This window comes from Diabrotica undecimpunctata, chromosome 7, assembly GCF_040954645.1.
Source record: "Diabrotica undecimpunctata isolate CICGRU chromosome 7, icDiaUnde3, whole genome shotgun sequence".
NCBI classification, from domain to species: Eukaryota; Metazoa; Arthropoda; class Insecta; order Coleoptera; family Chrysomelidae; genus Diabrotica; species Diabrotica undecimpunctata.
In genome coordinates, this window is record NC_092809.1 from 132,929,412 (window position 1) to 132,954,921 (window position 25,510).

At 33.2% G+C, this 25,510-nt stretch overlaps 1 protein-coding gene across 2 annotated transcripts in view; it reads left to right on the forward strand.

Moving 5' to 3' along the window:
• LOC140445864 (uncharacterized) overlaps positions 1-25,510 on the forward strand; it is a 262,320-nt gene that overhangs the window by 172,198 nt on the left and 64,612 nt on the right. For both annotated transcript variants that reach the window (XM_072538260.1, XM_072538261.1), the window contains exons 5-7: positions 4,979-5,216; positions 8,091-8,352; positions 13,445-13,673. In XM_072538260.1, coding sequence (XP_072394361.1) covers positions 4,979-5,216; positions 8,091-8,352; positions 13,445-13,673 — 729 coding nt within the window. The remainder of the gene's footprint in view (positions 1-4,978; positions 5,217-8,090; positions 8,353-13,444; positions 13,674-25,510) is intronic.

A 25,510-nucleotide genomic window follows, 5' to 3' on the forward strand; every position in this document is an offset into this window, starting at 1 on the left:
TGTATTTGTTTGTATACGCTGCAGCCCTTATAGTTGGCCGGATGGTTTCCCATACAAAGTACACATTTTACGTTATTGCTGCGTTCTTTTCGTGGACAGTGTAAAGTAAGATGATTACTTGCACACTTTACGCATCTTGGAGGCATATGGCAGAATTTTTGTGTGTGACCGTAGCGTTGACATTTGGTACATTGGGGGACCTGACGTTTGGGATATGGTGGTTCGAAGGACACAATCATGTTCTGGAGTGCTCTCACATCATATATGTCTTTATTATTTGGCTTAGTTTTTAATTCTATATAAAAGAGCGGAAGCGCTATTTTGGATCCATTCTTATATATATTAGCTATGTTGGTTACTTCGTGTCCCATTAATCCTAGCCCATGGACTAAAGCGTCTTTATCTGCTGTCTGATGCATATTACGAAGCACAACTCGGAATGTTCTTTCTTCCTTTGTTTGGTAGGTGTAATAATGTGTATTTTTCTCATTGAGTGCTTTGGTTATGTTTCGGTAATATTCAGAAGTTGAGGGCTGGATCTTTACTTGGTTGTTATAGAGACATTTGATGGAATATCCCAGAGGGGATATTGTTTCTAACAATTGTCAAAGAGGTTGTATATCACCTACATCTGAAACGAATATGGGTGGGGGTTGAATACTTTCTTTAACTGCATCAGTTCTGGTTTGGTTGGTCTCATCAGGTACTTCATCTAAGCTAGCAAATCTATTAGATGTTGGTGTGGGTGCTTTGAGCCAGTAATCGCTCATTATTGTTTGTTTTAGTTGTTTATCACCTCCAGGGCTGTCATTTCTTGCTCGTTTGTGGGCTTGAACAGTTTTCCATTCTTGATCTCTGTTTTCTTGGCTATCTTGTGGATTAGCGATGTATATTTGTGACGGTAGATAAGAAGAAGAAGAAGCATGATTAGAAAGAAAGGAGTTCTAAACGGCATTTAAAAATCCTCTAAATAATTTTTTATGAATTTTTCTTCAAAATTAAAAACTTTAAATCGCTGTATTGTAATTTAATCAAGTTTGTCAAATAGCGCTTGATAATTTTTGCTTTTCAGCCGTCGATATATAATTTTTATGTTACTATAATGTCTTTATATAAATTCCCCATGTCTGGAATGTCTGTAAAACCTTTTGGCGTCTAATAGATTCAGGCTGTTATTCTAATGTATTAAATATATCGACCCATCAAGCTACGTATTTAATAAACATTCAATTTACTTTAACTTAAAATTTGAAGGTCGTCTCGTGGTACCAATTGACGTTTCCATAATGAGTTGTCGGTTCTTAAAACCGCAAATATCCGAGCACAACGTAGTTGCCTTAAATATGCTGCTACTGGATCTGACTTCTGGAAACATAATTTGACTTGAATTTTCCAGAAAATTTAAAACTATCGCTTGATATTTCGTTTCAAAATTATCGAATATACGTAGATGATGGTGAAATAACTAAAATCGAAGTATTATATTAAAAACAAAAAATATTTTTCAAATAATTGTACGCGTGAGTATAATGTATCGCTAAAAGACACACAACTAAAAGTTTCTACCCATGGACCAAAAAAGAGAAGTAAGAAATAAAGATAAAAACTTATACAACAGAATCTACATAATAATAAAAAATAAAACAAGATATGAGATAAAACAATTTCATAGTATTTGAGAATTGAGGAGCTTTTTTTATTTACGCTAAAGCTTATCTTAGATTCTTGTTTTAAGGGTAACCGGTTAAATAGTTTCTGTTTTAGTTTTTGTTTTAAATTTTTATGAAGTTTTTAATTAAGAGCATAGGCGCAAAATTTCGGGCCAATGCTTTTTAAATGCATTGTTTTTTTTTCGAATCCTGAGAAAAGTAATAAATATTTTTGAAAAATTTAAACGCAGAATGAAAGAATACATTATTACTGAGGGCCGAAAGTCCCTGAAAACATCTTAATGTTTATTTTAATAAGTTACAGGGGTGAAAAAGAATAGGAAATTTAGTGTGATTTTTAATTTCAAATATCTCGTTTCAAAAAACTTTTTGTTTATTCTAAGGGACTTTCGGCCCTTGGTAATAATGTAATCTTTCATTTCATTCAGGATCCGGATATTATAACATTCATCAAAATAAGACGGCTGCGTTGGATAGGACATGTAGAAAGAATGGAAGAAGGCGAAATACCAAACAAAATATTCAAACAGATGCCAGTAGGAAAAAGAACAAGAGGAAGACCGAAACTGAGATACTTAGAACAAATAGAAAATGATATAACAACCTTAAAAATAAAAAACTGGAGAAAAAAAGCACGAAAAAGATCGGAATTGAGAAGAATCCTAGAACAGGCCAAGACCCAAAAAGGGTTGTCGAGCCAGTGATGATGATGATGATAAGGGACTTTCGGCCCTTGGTAATAATGTAATCTTTCATTCTGCGTTTAAATTTTTTTAAAATATTTGTTAGTTTCCTCAGGATTCCAAAAAAAATGAATGCATTTAAAAAGCATTGGCCCGAAATTTTGCGCCTACGCTCTTAAAAAGGGTATTTAAAATTATCTGCAAAGTTTATATTGTTTGTTAGTGTATGCTTAACTTCCATTGTTGTTCCCAATACGAGTATTTTAAATTTTTTGGTAATTTTCCAGAGCGTATAATTGGTAGTCTTTTTCGTAATTGGTTTGACAGAATACTCGTTCAGATGATTATAATTTTATGCATTTGATTTTACGTTTAAATTACTAAGTATCATTAGCCAAGAGAAATACAAGAAGAGCAAACTGGATTTACTAAAGGTAGAGTTACTTCAAAACACCTTCTGAACACAAGACAAATAATAGAAAAATCTAGGAAATATCCCCTATACATTTGTTTTATAGATACAGAAAAGTATTCGGCAGGGTCAAGTTGCAACCCTTATGGCAGATAGTAAAAGAAGTAGGCGTACTATAACACTTAATATCGCTTATAACTAAACTATACGAACACACTATTAGAAAGGATAAAGTGCTTGACTTCTTCTTCTTCTTTCAGTGCCTATTCGTTCCGAATATTGGCAATCATTCTGGCTATAATTATTTTATTGACTGATGCTTTAAATAGATTCGTTGTTGTTGTGGAGAACCATTTCCTCAGGTTCTTCAACCATGATATTCTCCTTCTCCCAATTCCTCGCTTTCCGAATACTTTACCCTGTAGGATTACCTTCAGTAATCTGTATTTAGTGCTGTTTCTCATTATATGTCCGAGATATTCCAACTTTCTCCTTTTAATGGTATACATCACCTCTCTTTCTTTGCCCACTCTTCGTAATACGGTCTCGTTGGTTATCTTGTCTGTCCATGATATCCTTAAAATTCGCCTGTATAGCCACATCTCGAAGGCTTCAAGTTTTTTCTCCATTGCTTCAGTTAGTGTCCAGGATTCAACTCCGTAATACAATATTGAGAAAATATAACATCGTAGGAGCCTTACTTTTATCTCCAGATTAAGATTGTGGCTTTTAAAGAGTTTGGCCATGTTATTGAATGCACTCCTAGCCTTCTCTATTCTACATTTTATTTCCTGTGAGTGATCCCATTGTTCATTTACTGTTATTCCAAGATAGTTATACTGTTTTACTCGGTCCACTGGTGTATTATTGATAAGTAGTTGAGCGTCTCTAACTTTATTTTTGCTGATGATCATAAATTTAGTTTTTGTTATATTTACTTGAAGTCCAAATCTTTCACTTACTTCATTTACTTTGTTTATCAGTTGCTGTAAACTTTTCAAACTGTCTGCAAAAATAACGGTGTCGTCTGCATAACGGATGTTGTTTAGGCGTTCTCCATTTAGAAGTATTCCATGTTCGCATTTTTCCAAGGCTTCACTAAATATTTCCTCTGAATATAGATTAAATAATATAGGTGAAAGTATACAACCTTGTCTAACGCCTCGTAGAATCTGGATCATTTCCGTTGGTTCACCTCCAAAATTCGTTCTTATTGTGGCTGATTGGTTCCAGTATAAATTTTGTATTATACGTCGATCTTTATCATCCATTTGGGCTTTTGTTAGAATATCCATCATTTTTTGGTGTTGAACTGTATCAAATGCTTTTTGGTAGTCCACAAAGCAGGTGTAAATATCGCAAGTCATATCTCTGCATCTTTGAAATAATACTTGTAGACTAAACAGTGCATCTCTTGTACCTACGCCCTTCATGAATCCAAACTGTGTGTCTTGTATTCTCTCTTCGCATAGCTTGTATATTCTACGATGTATAATTTTAAGAAAAAGTTTTAATGTATGGCTCATTAGACTTATTAGCCTATATTCTCCGCACTTTTTTGCTCCCTGTTTCTTTCGTAAGGTAATAAATTCTGAAAGTAGCCAATCTTTTGGGATATTGCCTGTGTCATAGATATTATTGAAGATTTTACATAGTACTCTTAAAGATTCATTATAAAGAAGTTTAAGAAATTCAGATTGTACTCCGTCTGGTCCTGGAGCTCTACCTTCTTTTAGTGATATTATGGCTGCTCTTATTTCTGCCACTAGTATAGGTGGTCCTGTTTCCGTAGGTATTGGGGGCTGGTTCTCTCTCTCATCAAAAAATAAATTTCTTATGTAATTTTTCCAGGTATCATTGATACTCTCTTTGTCCACGATTATCTCTCCATTGTCATTAACAAGTTTACTTATTCTTGTGCTTGACACACTCTCAAATTAATTTCATCCATAACAAGGTGTCAGGCCAGAATGTGTACTGTCTCTTGCAGCTACTTTGAAGAAGATCAAAGTAGTTGCAAGAGACAGCAGAAGGTCTACAAAATATAGAGATGTTATAAAATTTGTTCTTACTTCGTATAAGTTTTCATTAACTGATAATAACCTTCATAATATCTGATACACATGCAATCAGATACAATTTATATTTCGATGGTTTAATACAAGATTCTTATTATATACTTATATACTAATTATAACTATTTTATATTTAAGGTTTGTCTGTCAAACTTCAGAAGATGCCATAGTGATAGCAGCCACACTGTACAAGTCTCTGGTAGCGCACATGAAAGCAAAAGAAAGAAAACCTAGAAACAGAAACGGCGTAACAACTTGCATGTCGATAGCATCAAGCTTGAACAAAGATAAATCGGGAAACTCGATGCCAGTACGACCCCCAAGGAAGAAGAGGAGTACAACGTCATCAGTCACTAGTGAAAATGATTTAATAAGTGTAAGTATATAAATTTGTTACGGTAATAATTTGCCTACCAGATTGGGTATCACTTATAGGGGTTGAAGGTGGGGACTAAGCAATTACTGGGCTGGAGATGGTAAGCAAACAAACCGAAACGTTTGAGAACGGCTACTCTTGTTTTGGTTGGTGAGCTGGATCGTAAGTAAGTGAATAAGGGAGGGACTGGATGGGATAGCTCTTAAAAAAGAAATCAAGAAAATACTTACATAGATTTCCTGGGCAAAAAAACACAAAAAGGTTCCTAAACTATTTGAAATTGACCAAATAAAATATATTAAAGGATGAAAATCTTTTTAAAGAAAATAATTCTACAACTTCTGGTTTAGAGAGAAACATTACACATTTATTATTACTTCACATCAACAATTATTACAAATAATATTTATTAACAAACTTACATTTGTAACGATTTACACACATTTACACTTATAGGAATTTAAATTATTATTAAAATGAAAATATCTAGATTTTTCAACAGGGCTTACATTGAGTTAACATTTAAACAGAACAATTCAAATGTATGGTTATGTAGACTAATATGACAATTAGCTAATCCATAAAACTTATAATTTTATTTATTTATAATTTTTTAGTTTGTCATGAAAGCAATTTTTTTATTAATGAAAAATGGTTCATTTTTACTTTGAATAAATTTAATAAAAAGTAACTGGTATCACTGGCTGATGTATTTCCTTTAAAAAAGTTTTTGGGATTGAAATTGAATTAAAACACTGAAAACAACACACAACTGTGTCCCACACAAGCTGGAACTGATCTGGAGTGACCATGGATTATAAATGGACAATTCTTGGGTAGTAGGACACTGATTCGGGCTTCGGATTTTCCTGGATGACAACAAACTGCAATCTTCAAAACTCGTCTACTCAATTTCTTGTTTAAACCATGTGGACCTCTGTGGAAGATACCAGGCAGGGAAGACTGGAATAAAGGTGTACCCATACAAGCTGCTGCTACCTGGTACACGGATGGCTCAAAAACATCGGAGGGTGTGGGAGCCGGCATAGTAGGGACAAATCAAGGGATAGATTTCCCGGTAAGTCTATCTAAGGATGTGACAGTTTTCCAGGCGGAAATAACTGCAATCCATCACTGCGTGGAAGAAATAGAAAGGCAGGAAAGAACGTTCTGTTCAGTTGCCATCTTCACAGATAGTCAGGCAGCGCTTAAGGCACTCAATTCTGTAGAGGTCAATTCTAAGCTAGTATGGGATTGCGTGTGTGCCCTAAATAAACTAGGAGACCGTAGCAAGGTCACGGTAGCCTGGGTACCGGGGCACGAGGGTCATAAGGGCAATGAAAAAGCAGATGAAATGGCCAAACAAGGCTCATCATTGTCATTCATTGGACCGGAACCCTTCTGCGGAGTTGCTAAATCAGTAACAAGAACGGCTACAAGGAAGTGGGTAGCTCGCAAATCTCTGAAATGGTGAAGGAATTCACCAGGACAAAGACAGGCGAAACAGTTCATTACAGAACATTCGCCAAAATTTACGGCAGACCTAATAAGCAAAGACAGGAAAACAGTCAAGGTCATAGTAGGTCTTCTAACGGGGCACTGTAAGCTGAATAGGCACTTAAAGCTGATGGGATTATCAGATGATGACCTGTGCAGATTCTGTCACCTCGAAGAAGAAACAGCAGAGCACATTTTATGTCAGTGTGACAGTCTGGCAAATGTGCGGTTCTTTGCATTAGGAGAAGAAAATCCACCGGCAAATAGCTACATGGAAGGTACAGTCTCGAAGCTACTAGACTTTATAAAAAAGGTCAGGCTAGAGAATGTTATCTAGGACTAGAGGATCACAATAGATCTGAAAAGGTCGCAGTGGAATAGGCCGAAAGGCCACCTCTCTTAATCTAATCTAATCTAATGTGGACCTCTCAAATAGTTGGAAACGCCATCTTACAAATTTCTCAAATAAGGCACAGCACAAAAAATCAGTAATTAACTCAACAAAAACTGCCAAATCGCATTTTTAGCCCAAATTCATCTTTTAACTTAAAAAATTTTGCCGGCTTTGAAGACTACTGCCGAAAGCTATCTCTTCCAAATCGAAATCTCTTCCTAACTTTACTGCTTACTAACCCATTTCCGATAACAACAGACGAATATAAAAAAAAATCCGGAAAAAGTTTTTTAGAAAATCCGGACTAAACAATGAAACCGACTCCTATCGCGCTCCATCGTAGAGTAAATATCTTTACACTATATTTCAATGACAGAAACGAATAACGAATTTGAAGAGAATCCGGACTAAACAATAAAACCAACTGCCCTGGCAGCGGGCTCATCGTAGAGTAAATCACTTTACACTATATTTCCATGACAAAAACGAATAACAAACATGCAATAATGAATTTGAAGAAAATCCGGACTAAATAACGAAACCAACTGCCCTGGCAATGGGCTCATCGTAGAGTAATTTCATTCTCCCAAAATCGGTGTCTTGCCCGCATTACCGAAAAGATTCCTGTTTATTTGACGCACAAAATATCCTAAAGCGGCATCACAATGAAAAGAAATACCTATCTGTGATATATAAACAAACTTAAAATGTTTATATTATTAATCTCAGCGACGCAAAAAGACTAAGAATATTTTTCGGTGTTTTAATACATAGAAAGGAAAATAGAAATGCTACAAATTATTAATGGAAACATTTGTAATTTGCTCCAATTATATTTTATTCTTAAAACAAATTAAAAATTTTTAAACTTAAAAGTAAAGTCTAAATACTTTAGTTGTATACTTTAAAATTTTACTGTCAATGTTCTTTTGTTTAAAATATACTAAATTCAAAATATTTAAACAAAAATTTCTTGATTTCAGATACCAGATACACGGCCCTTACTCTCAAACTCTCAAAGACAACCAAAGAAGAGTACAAAATCAAAACGAGCACCCAAAGCACCAGAATTCAAACCTAAACCGGAAGATTTAGATGCCATAGTTCCTTACGAAGAGCCAATAAGACTCAATAGCAGTGAAAAGAGTAGTGATTTTATGAATAGTAATAGTGTTACTCCTACAAAAAATTCTAGTGAATCTGGACAAGAAGGATTTAAAGAAATCAAACCAAAATCTTTTACAGGTAAAAAAAAAATCATCAAGTCGTGGTCTGGTCTTGTTTTTTTTAATGTTTCGGCGATTACTGCTGCAGAAATTGTCAGATGCAGTGTTGTAATAATCTAATAGTTTTTAAAAGTTCATTTTTTATCTTTATGTTGCTTTCTCTAATCAGTATTTCTATTGTTATTAAATAAAGTATATTTACTTAAGTAAATAGGTAAAAATCAACATAGTTTTCGAGAAATTTGTTTAACAATAAAGGCTGTATCTATACCCAGAGTGATTGCCGAAAAAATATTATTTCGGAATACCTTCTTCTTCTTTATGTTCCATCTTCTATCAAAGGTTGGAAATCATCATGGCTAAGCGAACCCTGTTGACTGCCGGTCTAAATAGTTCTGCTCTACTGCTTTCAAACCATTCCCTCAATTTCTTAAGCCACGATAGTCTTCCCACATTTCGGTTTTCTTGAATTTTGCTTTGCATAATAAGCTGCAATAATGAGTATGTTTGCCTTCTCATAATATGGACTAAGTACTCAAGTTTTCCTCTTTTAATAGTCAATATTATTTCAGCTTCATTTCCTATTATTTTAGTAACTTTTGCATTTGACATTCTTTAAGTCCATGATATTCGTAGGTTTCTTTTGTATCACCAAAATTCAAAGGCGGCCAACTTATTCAGATGCACTTGTTTTAATGTCCATGCTTCCACGCCATAAAGAAAAGTAGTAAACACGTAACACTAAAGCATTCCTAGGCGTAGTCCTTACCTTTTTTGGTGTGGTCTACATTTGATATTATCCATGTTCCTAAGTATTTGTAGGTATCCACACTCAATTACAGTATCCTCAATAATCAATTGGATATTTGCATCTGCTGATTTGATTATGATCATGCATTTAGATTTTTTCAAATTTATCCTTAGTTCGTATTCATGACAGCATTCATTAAGTCGTTGCATTACGTTCTGTAAATCATTGTTGTTATCCGTCATTATTACTGTATCGTCAGCAAAACGCAAATCATTCAAAACTTTCCCATTGATAGATATACCTTCTATTAAATCTGAGAGCGCTTCTTCATATCGCTTCTCTGTAGACATTGAAGAGTAGTGGTGACAGCACACAACCCTGGAGCACTCCTCTCTGTATTTTGATATCTAGGGTGTTCTGGTTGTCAACTCTCACATTGAAAGTTTGATTTCAATATAAATTAGATACAACTTTCATATCACGACTGCTAATATTTTTGCTTTTTAATATATCTAAAAGTTTTTTATGTTGAACCTTATCAAATGGCTTTTCAAAATCTACAAAACAGAAGTAAACGTTCTCATTCATATCCATGCATCTCTGGACCAGCACATTTAAGCCGAATAAACCGTCTCTTGTGCACACACCATTTCTAATTGGAATTAATTGAAATCATTGGAATATAAGACAATCAATATAATGTGTTTTGTAGATATAACTTTTGATTGTCTTATTTTAGAAGAAGTGTTAACGTTGCTTATGTTATATCCTTTAAGAGATGTGAGAAAGTAGCAGTAATCATCACAAAAGCGAGTCCCAAGACCTAGTATTACAAGAAGAAGAAATATAATTGTGAAAATAAACCTAGATGGGGTATGGTTAATTATAAAATAAAAACAAATAAACTCTTGGTGATTGACTACAAGCCTACAGCCAAAGAATATGCTATATGTGCTTAAAAATATTCTTTAGCTATATTTTGATTAACTTGTATCCTCTGACTAAAGGCAAACCATAAGATAAACAAGACTCTTTAAGTTTTATCTTCTTACTTTTTGGAATAAATGCACACAAGCTGTTTCAGAGATGATATCAAAATATTGTTAGACGACATGAATGCGCTAATAGGACAAAAGGCGGCTTTGGTCACCACTGTACAAATGCATTGTCTATACAATGGCAGGACAAGGTAACCTGGACCTTCCCTGATAGAAGAGCAAGTCATAATGATCACATATCACGTAAATTAAATCTGGATGGGAAAAAGGGATGCCCAGTAGTTGAGTATTATTGTGGGTAACATAAGACTTATCCCAAGGGGAAGTTTAGTCTTGCAATATAAGGTAGACGTCAATTTTTAAATCCGTATCTATCCGATTCCGTATAAATCTGTTTTCTAAAGACGTCTAAATACGTTCACTATGCAAACTGGCACTCAGGTGTTTTGAGGAAGACAACGAGCTTTAGGACGCGGGTCTACAGATCGTTAAACGGAACGGAGGGTACTGAAGTCAGAAAGGAAGTGAAAAAGAGAATCTTACTAACTAAAAGACAATAGAAAAAAATGGAACTAAATAAAAAGGAAAAAGGGCGCCATCTTACTCTTTAAGTGACAAGGAAAACTCGAAATCTTAGAAATGTTAGAAGATTGGTTTGAGAAAGAATAAAAACAATATGACATATAGGCCTAACCTCTCTTTAAAACCAATATATACATGTAGCCAAAACACAAAAAACAATCAAACGTAGCTTATATGGTCGTTCTACTGGTCAACTACATTTTTACAAAAAGTTCAACATTAATTTTTCTCGGTGACCTTGTAAAATATTTATTTCAAAAATGATCTTAATAACGAATATTATTTAAAAAAAAAATACAAAATGACAATTTACCTTGGCAATTATTATATCATGATATGTAGATTTGACAACTTGCTTATTATTATCTACATACAAAATTAGTGTTGTATATAAAAAACAAAACAATACAAAACAATTTACACAATAATTATGGGCGTCTTTAATGTAAAAATGGGGTTTAAACAAGACGATGTAGAAGTAGCAATGGGTAAGTATGGCTATGGCGAAAGAAATGTACAAGGGCCTGAACTTCTTACACCAGGAAAATTTATTCATGATGAATTATTTTTTCGATAAAAAGCCTCAGGGTTAATTGGCATGGATCAGGCCAGATGGCAGTGTCAAAAATGAAATAGATTATATCATAACAAACAGAAAATAAATAATCAAAGACATCCTAGCTAAGATTATTAAATAATAAATTGGAAAGAACAAAGATAATCCTAAAAACAAGAAAAAAGAAATGGATTTTCCCAGAAAACAACGACCTGTATAAAGATTCACTAACCAGACATATACAAGACTTGCAAGATGAAATAGAAGATGTAGATCAAGCAAATGATGGCATAATTAAGGCTCTAAAAGAAACGGAAAGGGAGTGCTGCCCGACCATTCTGACTCATAAAGAAAAACTAAGCCAAAATACCAAAGAGCTAATAGGTAAAAGAAGAGAGCTGACGAAAAAATACGGCTCCAACTACACAAAAATGAAGAAAAAATTACAAAGTTCAGCCCGATAAAGGCCAGTTATTCACCTTCCTTTATATTCAGTATATTGTTGTTCTGTACTGCATACAAATTACTTTGATAGGTTCACAATATCTCCGAGTAGTCTAACAAAAACATTGTAGGTGTTATGCATCCTGCAAACTCAGGACTCACTGCTCCTTCTTCTAAGTGGTAACTTTGAATATTTTCGATGACATCTTTCTTATGCCATTTCCGTTTACCTTCAAGAGGTTCAACGCTTTCATTTAGTTCGTCTTCAACCACAGCTTCTCCTAGTCCTGATTCTTCAATCTCACCTACATAATTTTCAACTAATTCACTTTCTTCAGCTGCAGATGGACCAACACCTCTTATTTCATTATCGTCATCAGAATCGTTGTCTTCATATTCACTAATTTCGACATTATCTGGTAGCTCCAGAATTTATATTGCAAGTTCTTCTAGTTACTTTTCTGATAAAGGTTTTTCATACAATCCTTCCATTTACTTTCCGTTCTAAAAGAAAGTAATATAAAAACATGTTTTGAATCCTGACGGGACTTGAGAGTCCCAAGGCATTGGATAGTAATATGAGATGTAATTATCATCATAACAAACTAAATGTTTTATTGGTGCTTACCCTAAAGTGTATTGCGTCTGATTCACAAATAAAATTCCGCAGAAACAGTATAAACAATAATGATAAACACGTATAATTGTGTTTGCATCAAGAAACGTCCACCGGCAACAGTTACTGTTACAATAAATTCAATTACCGACGATTGTCAGCGAATAAACCCGATTAAATATTTTTTTAGGTTAGACAAACGTTGTACGCCTCAGTCCCGCCAGGAATTACGCCAACTTTTGCCGTAGTAAGAAAATCATAACGATTTAAAATTTTGGGACTTCAGAGTCCCGTCGGGTAAATAAAGGGTTAACTGTCTGAATGTCGTCGTCTTGAATTGTGGTTGTCTGCTTATATTTATGTATTTTATTTTGTTGGCGTTTATTATAGGATCCATTTGGTAGAATATTTTTTAGCACTATATATTCTTCATTCAATACTAGGATATCTAACTTTAGTCTCTCCATTTTTTTACAGACGTTGGCAAGATTTCCTGATTGGAACATACCTAAAGTTTATTCATTTAGCAAATTCCCATCTGTAAACATGAGCACGTGTTGATATTTGCCCTCTCATTCGTCAAGAGGCTATTAAATATAATTTATTGCCTTAAGCCAGACGGATTCTCATATTACAGATCCAAACTTGCCATTCAGTTTAAATTCAAATTGTAGCGTGTTGCTTTTTTATTCAAAATGTTTACTTTGTTATGCATCTCTTAGTTAATGAATATTTTATTTTAGCACATTTTCCTTCAATGGAACATTAAATTTTGCTCACAGTGAATAAATTTCAAGAAATTCTTACACTAATAGTTTCAAAAGTAAACATTTTTAAAAATCATATAATATACTTTAGTACGACTCTGTTTGGCTTTCACGTGCGTTTGTTAACGGATAAGAATATGTAAAACGAATGAAGTTTAGAGCGTTATTTATTTTTCTGCCAGAATGCAATAATGAGGCTAGAATTGGAGTTTTATGTTGCCATAATAACTACACATAGTATTACTGTTTTAACTTTCTTGAGATTATAATGTCTTTCCTTGCCTTTTCCATATTAATAACAATAGTGTAATCGACAATACTGTAATCATATAAAAATTCCTAACAATTGTTAAAAAGAAGACTTATGTAACAGTAACTCTATAAATAATACTTTTAGATAAAATCAATACATACATGAGCAATGAACAGAAACAGCTACACGCAGAAATGAAGCAAGTAATGAACGATGGAGGACCGAAGTGTTTGAAGAAGGTCGTGCGAAAAAGTGAAGAGGCAATAAGAAAAGCTGAAAACTCTGGTGACATTCTTACTAAAGTGACCATCCCAAGATCAGGAAGTTTTCTAAATGCCGGAGGTTTGACTAAGTACAAAAATAAAGGTTCCAGGTAAGATCATTTTTGATAAATTAAAATTAAAATAACTAAATAATATTTAGAGTATTAGCCAAAATAAGCAGTACCGAACATTAAATTCGTGCACAACACTAATGGAGAGCAAAAATGCGTCATAACAATTTTAAACAGATTTATACGTAGTGTATAATACGATCATAATGATTATTGTACACTAAGATTAATTATAATCTTGAAAATGTTGCCTATGTGAGTCCATTTCAATTTAGGTAAAAAGAAATTAGACCAAGACTTACCCACAATCAATTTATTCTACCACATGGTTTTGCATACTATAATTTTTTATACATCTTCAGGTCTACGGTATACGGTAAAATAAATGCTAAAATTACAATAACCAGTATAAGGGTGCTGTCTGATACAACATATATAACAATTATGTTAGTATTATATGTGTGCAGTTTTAATGGTGTATTATGTTAATTTAATAAATAATTAAATAAATTTTAGATATATATTTCTAAATTTTATCGGCATGTAAGTAAAAAATATTTTTTAATTAAAAATATTATCGTTAAAAAAAGTAAAAAATGATTTCAAAAAAGGACATTTCTTCTCAACACAGATATTTTAGATTGAATTTTAAAAAGTGCACTTAAAAATAAAATAATAACAATTGTTATCATAACACAACAAATTTTTTTACCCTTACAAGCAATATTAAAAAAAATTTTAATATAAAAATTATCTAAATACTCTGGAATGTAAATATAAAAGTAATATTTAAATTATTTTATAAATTTTTATGACGAAAAATATTGCTTGATCTCAAAAACCATAATATGCGTTTATCTTTAAACCTATTTTTCTAAATTAAATAATTTCTAATTTGCTGTGCAAATTCATTCATATTAAAGTTGAGGTCCCCAAATATTGATTAAAAAATTAATTAATTCAAAAATTTGTCATCTTGTATGAGCTAGCGCATACATAACTAAGCAGTTACAGAAAGGGCTATACCTCAGAAACTACCAAAGGAATAAAAAAAATATTTTTACAAATTTTTAAGATTTTCTAAAAAAATTATTGGTTGTCATTATTTTTTAAAATACAGCCCCATATAAGGAAAGCTCAATCCTTTTGGAAATTTCAAAATTTTTGAAAAAGAAGGTATTTTAGGAATGTAAACATTTTTAATTTAATAAAAGACACTTTCATCCAACTATTTTCAAATTTTCGTCATTGATGTATTTTCTTGGGGCCATAGTGTTCTTAATCGGGCTATTAGTGGAATAACGGATACAAGACTCATTAAAGTAGCAAAAGAACAATCAACAAGTGGTAGAAGGTCGACCACCCAAGAGATGGAATTGAAAACCTTCCATAGAGGCAACAACCCACCAATGAACAAGCAGAATAACTTACATAAAGGAAGGAAAAGAGGAAGGAGAATTAAATTAAATTAGCCAGAAAGCCAGAAGAAGAAAAAAATCTGTAAACGGAAATTAATTTCTAGTTAATGGTTTACAATCAGGTTGTAAAACTTAGAAAACACAACATACCAATGCTGCTCTGTTTCGTGGATTACACAAAAGCTTTTGATTCAGTAAAATGTTCACCAAGTTAACTTTTTTTTTTTTTTGTTTTTTTTTTTTGTTTTAATGGCATAGGCAAGTGCCATACAGCCAGTAACAACATGAAAATTTTCTACCCAAAAGAATGAAAAGATAATATAAATTTCAAAGCATTACAAATTTTAAGCATTAAAATGATTATTAAGGATAGGATAGAGATAAAACATGGACACTCGTTTCTCGTCTAGGGACCCATCAAGACATTGCTTTTAAGACAAACTAGATTGGGTCACGGATAGAGGGTAATAACAAATGATGTAAAACAGAGGTTAGGATTCTAATTACAGTTAAATATTAAGCTTACTTTTGCAAATAAATTCCATCAAACATTCATTCACAACTCTTATATTTAGAGATAGCAGATAGCACATATTGTACGGAGGAAAAATTTTGATGTTGACTAAATTTTTTATTAGATCTTCAGTTTGTTTTGTGTATTTTTTACACTTGAAGAAAATGTGATTTAAATCACCTTCTTTTTTACGTCTTGACATAAATTTGAATTTACGATTTTTAGTTTGGACAGATGACTAGGATAGCAGGCGTGTCCAAATTTTATTCTAATTATGGATGTTATATACCTTCGTGGAACAGAATAATTTTTAAACCAATAATCACTTGGGATTAAAGGCTGTATAGAAGCATATTGCGAGGAAGACTGCGTACTATATATATATATATATATATATATATATATATATATGCCAAGATTGTTTCCATTTACTATTGATATTATTTTTAATTATTGTTAATGCGTCTTGTCTACAGATTTGGTGATCAGCTTGCGTTCCGGTATCAATGGCCTTTTTAGCTAATAGGTCAACATGTTCGTTGTATTTAAGACCTATATGTGCTTTAACCCACAAAAAATGAACAACTCTTCGGTTTTTATAAAGGTCATAAACAAGTTTTTTAATTTGAAAGACATATATATTTGAGTTATTGCTAGGAAAATTTAAAGTTTCAATGGTTAACATAACAGACAATGAGTCAGATACTATTGTAACAGATGTATTCTGAGTGTTTTCAAAGTATCTTAATGCTTCATATATTGCTACAGCTTCAGCACTAAAGATTGAAAAACTAGGATTTGGTCGACAAAGTTTTTCTGTATTAGTTGATGGAATGTAGAAAGTACACCCAGTACCAACAATAGACTTTGAGGCATCCGTATAAATAACTAAAGAGTCTGACAGACTAGATAAACAGGACCTCAAAATATTCGAGCACCAAGTTAACCTTATAAGTAATCTGTATGATAAAAACCCAGCCAAGGTTAAAATATACGGAATATATTCAGATGCGTTCAAAAAAAAAAAGAATGGAACTAGACGGGGCTGTATACTATCACCACTATCGTACAACATATATTCTGAATATGTAATGAGAAAAGTACTAGAGAGATGGGATGAAGGAATCACTACAGGTCCAACAAACGAGAGTATATAAAGGAGCCACCTCTGGATCAGACCACTATTTGGTGAGATCAACAATACAGAAATAACGATCACAATAATGAAATATATTAAGCGTGAAAACATAAAATCAGAAAGTTACCGTGCAGATCAACTGAACGACGAAACTACTCTTTACTTTTTAAATTGAGACTAGTATCAAAAACAAAAGATATACAAGGAATAATAAATGAATAAAGATATAAAAACATGAAAACCCAAATATAAAAAACTGGCGAAACCAAAAATATGTACCAAATATAAAAAAATATACAGGGTGATTCTAAAGTTCTGGATTGAAAAAGTAATAAGCAAAATCGATAAAATACCCTGTATTTCGGTTATAAAAACCATTACAGCCAGTAAATGTGATATTTTTAGAACTGTCTCGGTGACCTCTTTTTACTACTTTAGTAATTCCGTTTTCCAATGAACCACTGTAGGGCTGACAAACTAAACGCAGCTAAAAGTAAGTTTGACAATATTGACAGTTAACATGTTTACTACAAATGCGTCAAAATATTCCAGTCTAGTTTAAGCCGTTAAGATGTGGTGGACAGATATGGTATTGCTGTCATTGCTTTTCATAAGTGAAGAATATAAAGAGCTCGTAATTTTCAATTACTAAATCCGTTAAATGTGACGAGTGTGTTTGTGTATCTCACTTTTAATTTGTTTTTGTCTACGGGAGCAGTAAGTGACCGTAAAAGATCCAGCGAGCCTCGCGTGCCCCGTACGTCACAGGTTATTAACGTAGTTAGGTCAAGAATTAACCGAAATCCTGTCCGAAAACAAAAAATCATGGCTCGAGAAATGTATTGCGTCGAGAACCATAAGTCGCAGTATCAAACACACACACACACACGCAGTGATCAACCCTGCCCCTAGGAACATGTGTATACCAATGTAAGAATGGGATCCACATGTCCGAAGATCAAACCGGTCACACTTCGCTAGTCGAAGTGGTACCTATCTGACCCCCAGGCTTTTCCACCACCCCTCCTTATCGTGTGACTTACGTGAGGAGGCTTATGATCTGAAATTTACTTAAGATGCCCTTATAATAGGACATCCTCGGTTTTTAGTGAATGTGGTTATGCCACCTAACTGTAGGGGTAGCTACATCTAGGCTTTTCTCCCTATTTACTTTACTGACTCTATTGATTTTACTCTAGCTTTACGTCGGGACTTGAGTCCCTAAAAAAAAAGAAAAAAGAGCGTGTGTTCCGACCATAGAGCCATCAGCCTGAGCTGATGACTCTATGTCCGGAAAAGAGTTTGTGCTCGGTCACTCAGCCGCCGATTTAGCAAAATAAATTTTGTTCTCCTCGCCGGCTGAGCACCCGAGGGGTCCGGCCACCAAGCCCATGTATGCCGCACATGACCTCAGTGCTCGGATTTCGCGAGTAGATCTTTCATTTCGATCTGCCTTAAGGGCCTAGTCCGCGGAACGGTATATAGAAGGCCTGGCGGGCCCCTTCTATATTTACTATATAAGGTAAATTTACGTTAAACGGTTTAATGAAAACTATGAATATATCAATATGAATTTACGTTATTTAATCAGAAAACACATTTTTTTTTTGTGGACTTCCTTGTGGCTTCGGGACTATAAAATACCTGGGCAACAATTCGTTCCTTTTTTCCTGAATCCTATTTGTGTGCGTGTATTGGGGTGTGCATTCCCAAGTGTATAAGGCTCTCACACACCCCGGTGTATATTGGACTTATAATTACCTAAAAACCTAAAAAAGAAAAGCGTACCCTCTCGCCAGAGTTTTTTTGGTGTGTTTTCTGATTGACTGCATTTCTTTGTTCGTTCTTCTTGCAACCATCTCATTCTTTATTTATTCGTTCGGGTTCTCCCTATATCGAGCTATCTGTTGTTTTGGTCTTCTGTGTACCGTCCTTGTATTTTCATTGTAGTTAGTCAGCTCTCTTAACATTCTGCTGGGGTGGTTTCTTAGTCCGTTGAAAATTTAATATGCTCTCTCGTCTAGCGTGCGTAGGATTCTTGTTTGTCCTGAGTCTCTATATACATATCTCAAGGGTACGTACCTTGGTATCTTAATATCAAACAATACTTAAGTCTTAAAACAAAATAGTAAAAAAATTCAAGATGGCTGTTGCCGTTGTACGGTAAAGAGAGCGTTACAAGCAAATTATTTTACAGATTTTTCTTCACAGAAAAATTTTTTACTGTGGAGAAAACTTTCTGTAAACAAAACAGCAAAAAAATTTTATTTCAAATCCTTTATAAAAGGTATATAATAGAATACCCAAACCGGCTATATCACAAATACGTTAAAGAACGTTTTCGGAATTTAAATTCCATCATCAGTGTAACCTGAAAGTATATAACCACTTTAATTAAAAAGAACGTAAAATTTAAAATGTTGACTAAGATTATGCAAAATGTGGTTAATACTTACGAAGTATACATGCTATGAGCCACTAAAATATATGGGTGAAAACCCTTTAAATGTTATTAATTTATAGATCTTCTTAGATGCTGCTGCTCTGAATAGTTCAATTGATGTGCATCCGTACCATTCCCTCAAGTTACGCAACCATGAGATTCTTCTTCTTCCTACACTTCTCTTGCCCTGGATTTTCCCTTGTATAATCAATTGAAGTAGGTTGTATCTCTCATTACGCATAACATGCCCCAGGTATTGCAGCTTTCGTGTGTTGATGGTTTCCAATACTTTCATTCTTTTGTTGATTCTTCTCATGACTTCGTTGTTTGTTACATGCTCGGTCCATGATATCTTCAGGATTCTTCTATACACCCACATTTCAAATGCTTCCAACTTTTTAGCAGTCGACGCGTTAAGTGTCCATGCTTCTATCCCATGAAGCAGAGTCGAGAAAATATAGCACCTTGCCAGCCTAACTCTCAAGTCCAATTTTAGTTCTCTTGCACAAAGTACCTTTCTCATTTTATTGAAGTTTTTACGTGCTTTCTCTATTCGAACTTTGATTTCTTTGGAGTAATCGTTTGTGTGATTAATTATTGTGCCAAGATAGTGGTAGTTTTCAACTTGTTCTAAAGCACTAACGTTAATTGTCAGGCTTTCACCATTATTTTGGGTTTTTGATATCCTCATAAATTTGATTTTCTTGGTGTTTATTGATAATCCATATTCCTCTCCATACTCAACTATCTTGTTCATTAACTTTTGGAGGTTTCGGAGGTTGTTATTATGATAGTATCCTGATAGATTGATAGATAGATAGATAGATTCCTGCTGTTTCTCCCTCAAGAGCTCTTTTCATAATTTCTTCAGAGTATGCATTGAATAGTAGTGGTGACAATACACACCCCTGTCGATTTTATAGATATGTTACATTATATATTTTTATAAATTAGGATGTTTAAGTTACCGTTGGAATTGGTAACATGGCAACGTATGGCTCTACATAGGTAAATGGTCCTGAGACAAAGTGTCTTCAAAGACCTGTTGATAACAACTGATAAAAATGACAATATTGACATGTTAGGACGGATATCGGAACAAAGCAGTCAGTGCAACTTACGGTAGTTGTCTAAAAATGACAGAAGCCAGCAATATTTAAAATTGAATAAGTTAAAATTATAATAATATAACAGTATCAACCATCAATGTTGTGGTCTGTAATGTGAATTTGTCCTATATTTATGTTGAAAAACATTGAAAAAATTTGTTTAATAAATTAATGTAGGTAGACTGGAGTACATGAACTTTTGTAGGTATCGATAGGCAACCAACTATATATGTGTCTAAATTTATTTGTTCTTAACTAAAGATTTTAACAACAGGTCCTGTATGTTATGAAACATTTGGGACCTAGGACAATAGTAAAAAAGACATATGTAGGAAGATGTTTCTATAAAATTTATTGTTGAGGAATGATATAGTAAATGATATGTTTGAATGTGCTGTTGAGATGAAATTTGAATATGAAAAGAATGTTTTTGTAATGTAATGTTCATGTAGTGCTTAACTTACAACTTAAGCATGGAAGGCCCTCTATGTCAAAAAACAACATTTGGTACCTGGTAAATATAATAAATTTTTTTAAGTTATAAGGTTATGAATATAAATTACTGGTTTGGTGTGAAGAATAAAGATGGTAAGTTATTTTGTGTGTTGACCAGTATGCAAGACAAACAGAAAATTGATGGCTGAAAGGTGGTTTGGTATCATATTGTTCAAACATTGCTCAAGTTATAACTGAAGAAAAAGAAAAAGGCCCTACATGTTAAAGGGAACATTTGGTACATGAGAAATATAAAAAGGATGAGTTATAAGTTTGAGTTTAAGGTAGATGAAGTTAATAGGCTTTTGGTGTGTATTGTAACGATATGTAAAAACTGCAAGAGTAGTTGGGTTTTAGGTGGATCTGTTAAATTTACTAAAGTTATGTGATGTTTTAATATTATTGTGAAAGGAGAAAAGACTCTACAAGAGGCTGAAGTCTCCAGAGATCCGGAACCAAACCCTGAGGGAAAGTGGATAAATAAAATAAAGTGTAGTGAAAACAGTACGAAGATGTAATGATATGTGGTTAAGTAGGTAACGATGTATCGTAACAGTAAAGTTTATGCACAGTCATTCAAGGAAACCCGCGAACTACTGTCAAGGATCAAACGAAGTCATTATCCCGCCTCAGTGATGGTTTGGTGGGGAGTCTTCTAAGACGGGGTCACATCTTCATATTTTTGTAAAACGGGCGGCGTTAAAACAGCGGCTAAAATTATCAACCGGACATTTTAACCAATTTACAAGCCCAACTCAACCACACTATGTTTCAAAATAGACAATGGATATTTCAAGAGGAATCTGCACCCGCGCATAAAGCCAAAACTACTTAACAGTGGCTTGAAAACCATGTGCCCGAATTTATTAGTAGTGACGATTGACCGCCAGCCTGTCCAAAGCATAATCCATTCAACTACAAATTGTGCTCAGTTTTAGAGGGTATGGTTTGTCTAAGACGACACCATAATGTGGTCATTGAAACAGGCGCTAGTAGAAGTTAGGGACAATTTCCCTAAAAATATCATTCATACAGCAATCGATGAATGACCTAAAAAACATTTGTACTGTACTTAGTCAAACAGTGGCGATTGGATCATTTTTTGTAGTTGGTAGTTCATTATTTTAGTAATAAAGTGTGTATATTTTTTTTTAATCAAAGCAGTAGGTAATTTTTTATTAGTTAAAGACCTTGTTACAATATTTATGGCAGAACTATATATATCCATTTCCATTTCAAATGTTTCTATTTCGAATAGAATAATTTTGATTTTGTATTTTATTACCTGCATTTCATGCTCTCATATTTATTAATCTTTATATTTGCCTGTATCGCCTTCATTAGATCGGTCTTTGGACGTAGCTTTTAGACAACACTCCTGCAACTTTATGATTTCCACTCGTAAGCCACCAAAGCTAGATTTAAGATGTTCTGTGTATGTCTTTCGTTAACTTATTTTATTATTAGTAGTTAATGCCGATTTATTCTTGTAACTAAAAAAAAAATCCAACAAAACCCCAAAACGTGATGTCGACTCTATATATAAACCACCGTTGTTTGTGAACATCTGCCGAACCAATCAATGCCAGACATAAAGCAAAATGGCCGTTATTTTATCAATACAACTCTGTAAATTAACGACATTAGTTAGATATCTGGCTAATTATTGCTTTTACAAGAAACGCCTTAATGAACTGACTGACTCACTAATTACTGCCTTCCTTCACAGAAGAAAAACTATCGAAGCGGAAACGAGTTGTTAACTAATGAATTTACTTCAATAGATATAAAGCCTTGGCAATTATTGTAATGGGATTATTTATTAAAACATTTGCTATGATTTCTGTGTGTGGTTTAAGAAGGAAAATACTATTACCTTTACAGTTGTTGCATTACAGACATATTGTCATATATAATTGAATGAAAATTAAGCTTTTCATCGTCTAATCAACAGCATACTATTGTTTTAAAACGCAAAAATCAGACAATTTTTAACAGGTACTGTTTGTCTTTTGAAGTGAACATTTTGTTTACCACTATATAGTTTGTTTTTAAATATTTGTTCGTTGTAAGTATTTCTAGAGTGTTGATTGAATTGCAAAATTGAATATTTTCTTATTGTCCGGTATAAGAAAGTTTTCTAATCATTTCTTTTATTTCTTATTGAATTATCCGCATTAAATATGCAAACTCAATATACAAATTAAATTTTTTTATTTTTATATAATGTAGTGAATATCAAAAACTTTTTTTGAAATTTTTCACTTGCATATTATTTGTTTATTTTTCTTTATATCCGGTTACCATAAATACACTTGTTATATCCTAGGGCTTAATAAGCGCACGCTTATGTATAACGCACTTTTGTAAAGAAAGAAAAGCAAATGTTATAGAACGATTTTTTTTATTTTAAACAATTTTAAAAGAAGTAAATGTTATAGAACTAACATTTTTTAATCTTAACAATGTTTATAAATACTGAAAGTACATTTTTTTAACAACTGAGTATAAATAAATGATATAAATCTAACTGACAACTACATAATATAATTAACAAACGTCAAAATATCAACAACTGTCAGACTACTTCAAACAAGTAACAACGTCTTAATTTTAGTTTTTATATTATGTGAAAGTTAAGTGAAAACTAAAATCTTGTATGTACCGCTGGTGTTACCGGATGATTACGCCCATTGAGCAATATCCATCCATAAATTATATTGCTCTCCGGGCGTAATTATATTAATAACACCCTTGGTGTTATCTTAGTGTCTCTCATCACGTAAATATCTTAGTAGTTCACTATCTTATCTATCTAGATGATAGTCTATACTATAATAATATGTTTTACAGTTTATGGCGTGTCACAGCTAGTATAAAATAAAATATTTTCCAAATAAAGTCGCCTCTTTAAAGCATCAGGGGCACTAAGCATTAATTTTATGTACTTATGCCACTAGACGCTAAAACATTTTCTTTTAAGGAATTTAATGTGCTACATGTGCTATTATCTGTAAACACATTTAATGGTCACGAATACAAGGATACTGGAATTAAACATTTTTTGAAAAACCTTTCTGTAAGTGAAAATAAAGACCACTCACTATGGAAAATGGCAAGGAAACTGAAATTACAACAACAAACTAAGATAGTTTTCTATAAGAAAATACGATGATATCTGGGCTCGTAGTGATGAAGACAAAGCAAGTACTTTTGCGGAACAGCTTATATCTGTATGTCAAGCTTATCAAAAATAAGCTCATGCAGATGACTACAAACTTATTTTAGACATACTGGAAGCTCCATATCAGATGAGTCCACCCATCAAAAAAATAAATATTTGTGAAATCACAGTATTCGTTGCAAAATTAAACAAAAATAAAGCACCCAGTCATGATCTTATCACGGGTCTTATACTAAAGAATTTACCTAAAAAGGCCAACAGGGTAATACTATATATTTTCAACGCTATCATAAAAATTGGTTACTTTCCTGTCATGTCGAAAGTAGCTAAAATAATTATGCGGCCAAAATCTGGTAAACACCCAAATGAGGTCTCATCATACCATACAATAAGTCTTCTACCAACTCTCGCAAAGCTTTTTGAAAAGATCCTTTCGATTTGAATCGGACCTATTATCTTGAAAAATAACTTAATAACAACCTACCAATTTGGCTTTAGGCAAAAACATGGTACCATCGAGCAAATACATAGAGTAGTCATAACAGCTAGAGATGCCCTTGAAAACAAGTCCTACAGTACAACTGCCTTACTAGATGTCTCGCAGGCATTTAAAAAGGTCTGGCATGATGATCTAATTTCCAAAATTAAGTCACAGATACCTTATCCCATAGCTAAAATTCTACAGTCATATAAAACAGATAGATCCTTTGTAATTAATCATGGCTAAGCTTGCACTCCCCTATATTCGATCTCGGCAGGAGTCCCTCAAGATAGTGTGCTTGGTCCAACCCTATATTTACTGTACACAGCTGAGATCATTACCACAAACATTGCTATGATTGCTACGTATGCAGATCATACCGTCTCAATGGTCACTCATGTAAATCCAAGATTAGCATTGAAAAATTTGAAAAACCATTTAAACCAATTATAAAATTGGTTAAACTATGGTGTGTTAAAGTAGATAATACTTAATCGACTCACATCACTTCACATTAAAAAGAGAGAATTGCCCTCAGTTATCTATAAATCGAAAATTACTACCCGCTTGGAACGATGTCAAATATCTGGGTATCCACATAGATAAAAACCTAAATTGGAGAAAACATATGGTCCAAAAAACTTGCAATGCTTAAGTTATACGGTAAACAAAGTATGTAGTATGAAGATCAGAAGTCAATAAAGACTAAGAAAATTGCTTATTGAACAACTAGGGAAACAACTGGTGGCATAAAATATAGAGTGAAAGCAACGCAAATCGAAGACGATATGACATGTGTTCTAAATTTATTTGCAAAGACCTCGGACAAAAAAATTACATTAAAAACATGCAACACATATAAAACAATTTAATAATATGGTTAATGCAGAATAATTTTTATTTCCAAAGAATAAACCAAAATTATTTCGGTCATCGAAGAGTTAAGGAGAAGAATATATATATATATATATATATATATATATATATATATATATATATATATATAAGGATTTCCACAGTTTTCACTGTATTCCTTCACTCAACCGTTTTCTCCAATTTTTCCTGTTTAGCCAGTACCCTTCCTGTAGGTTTCT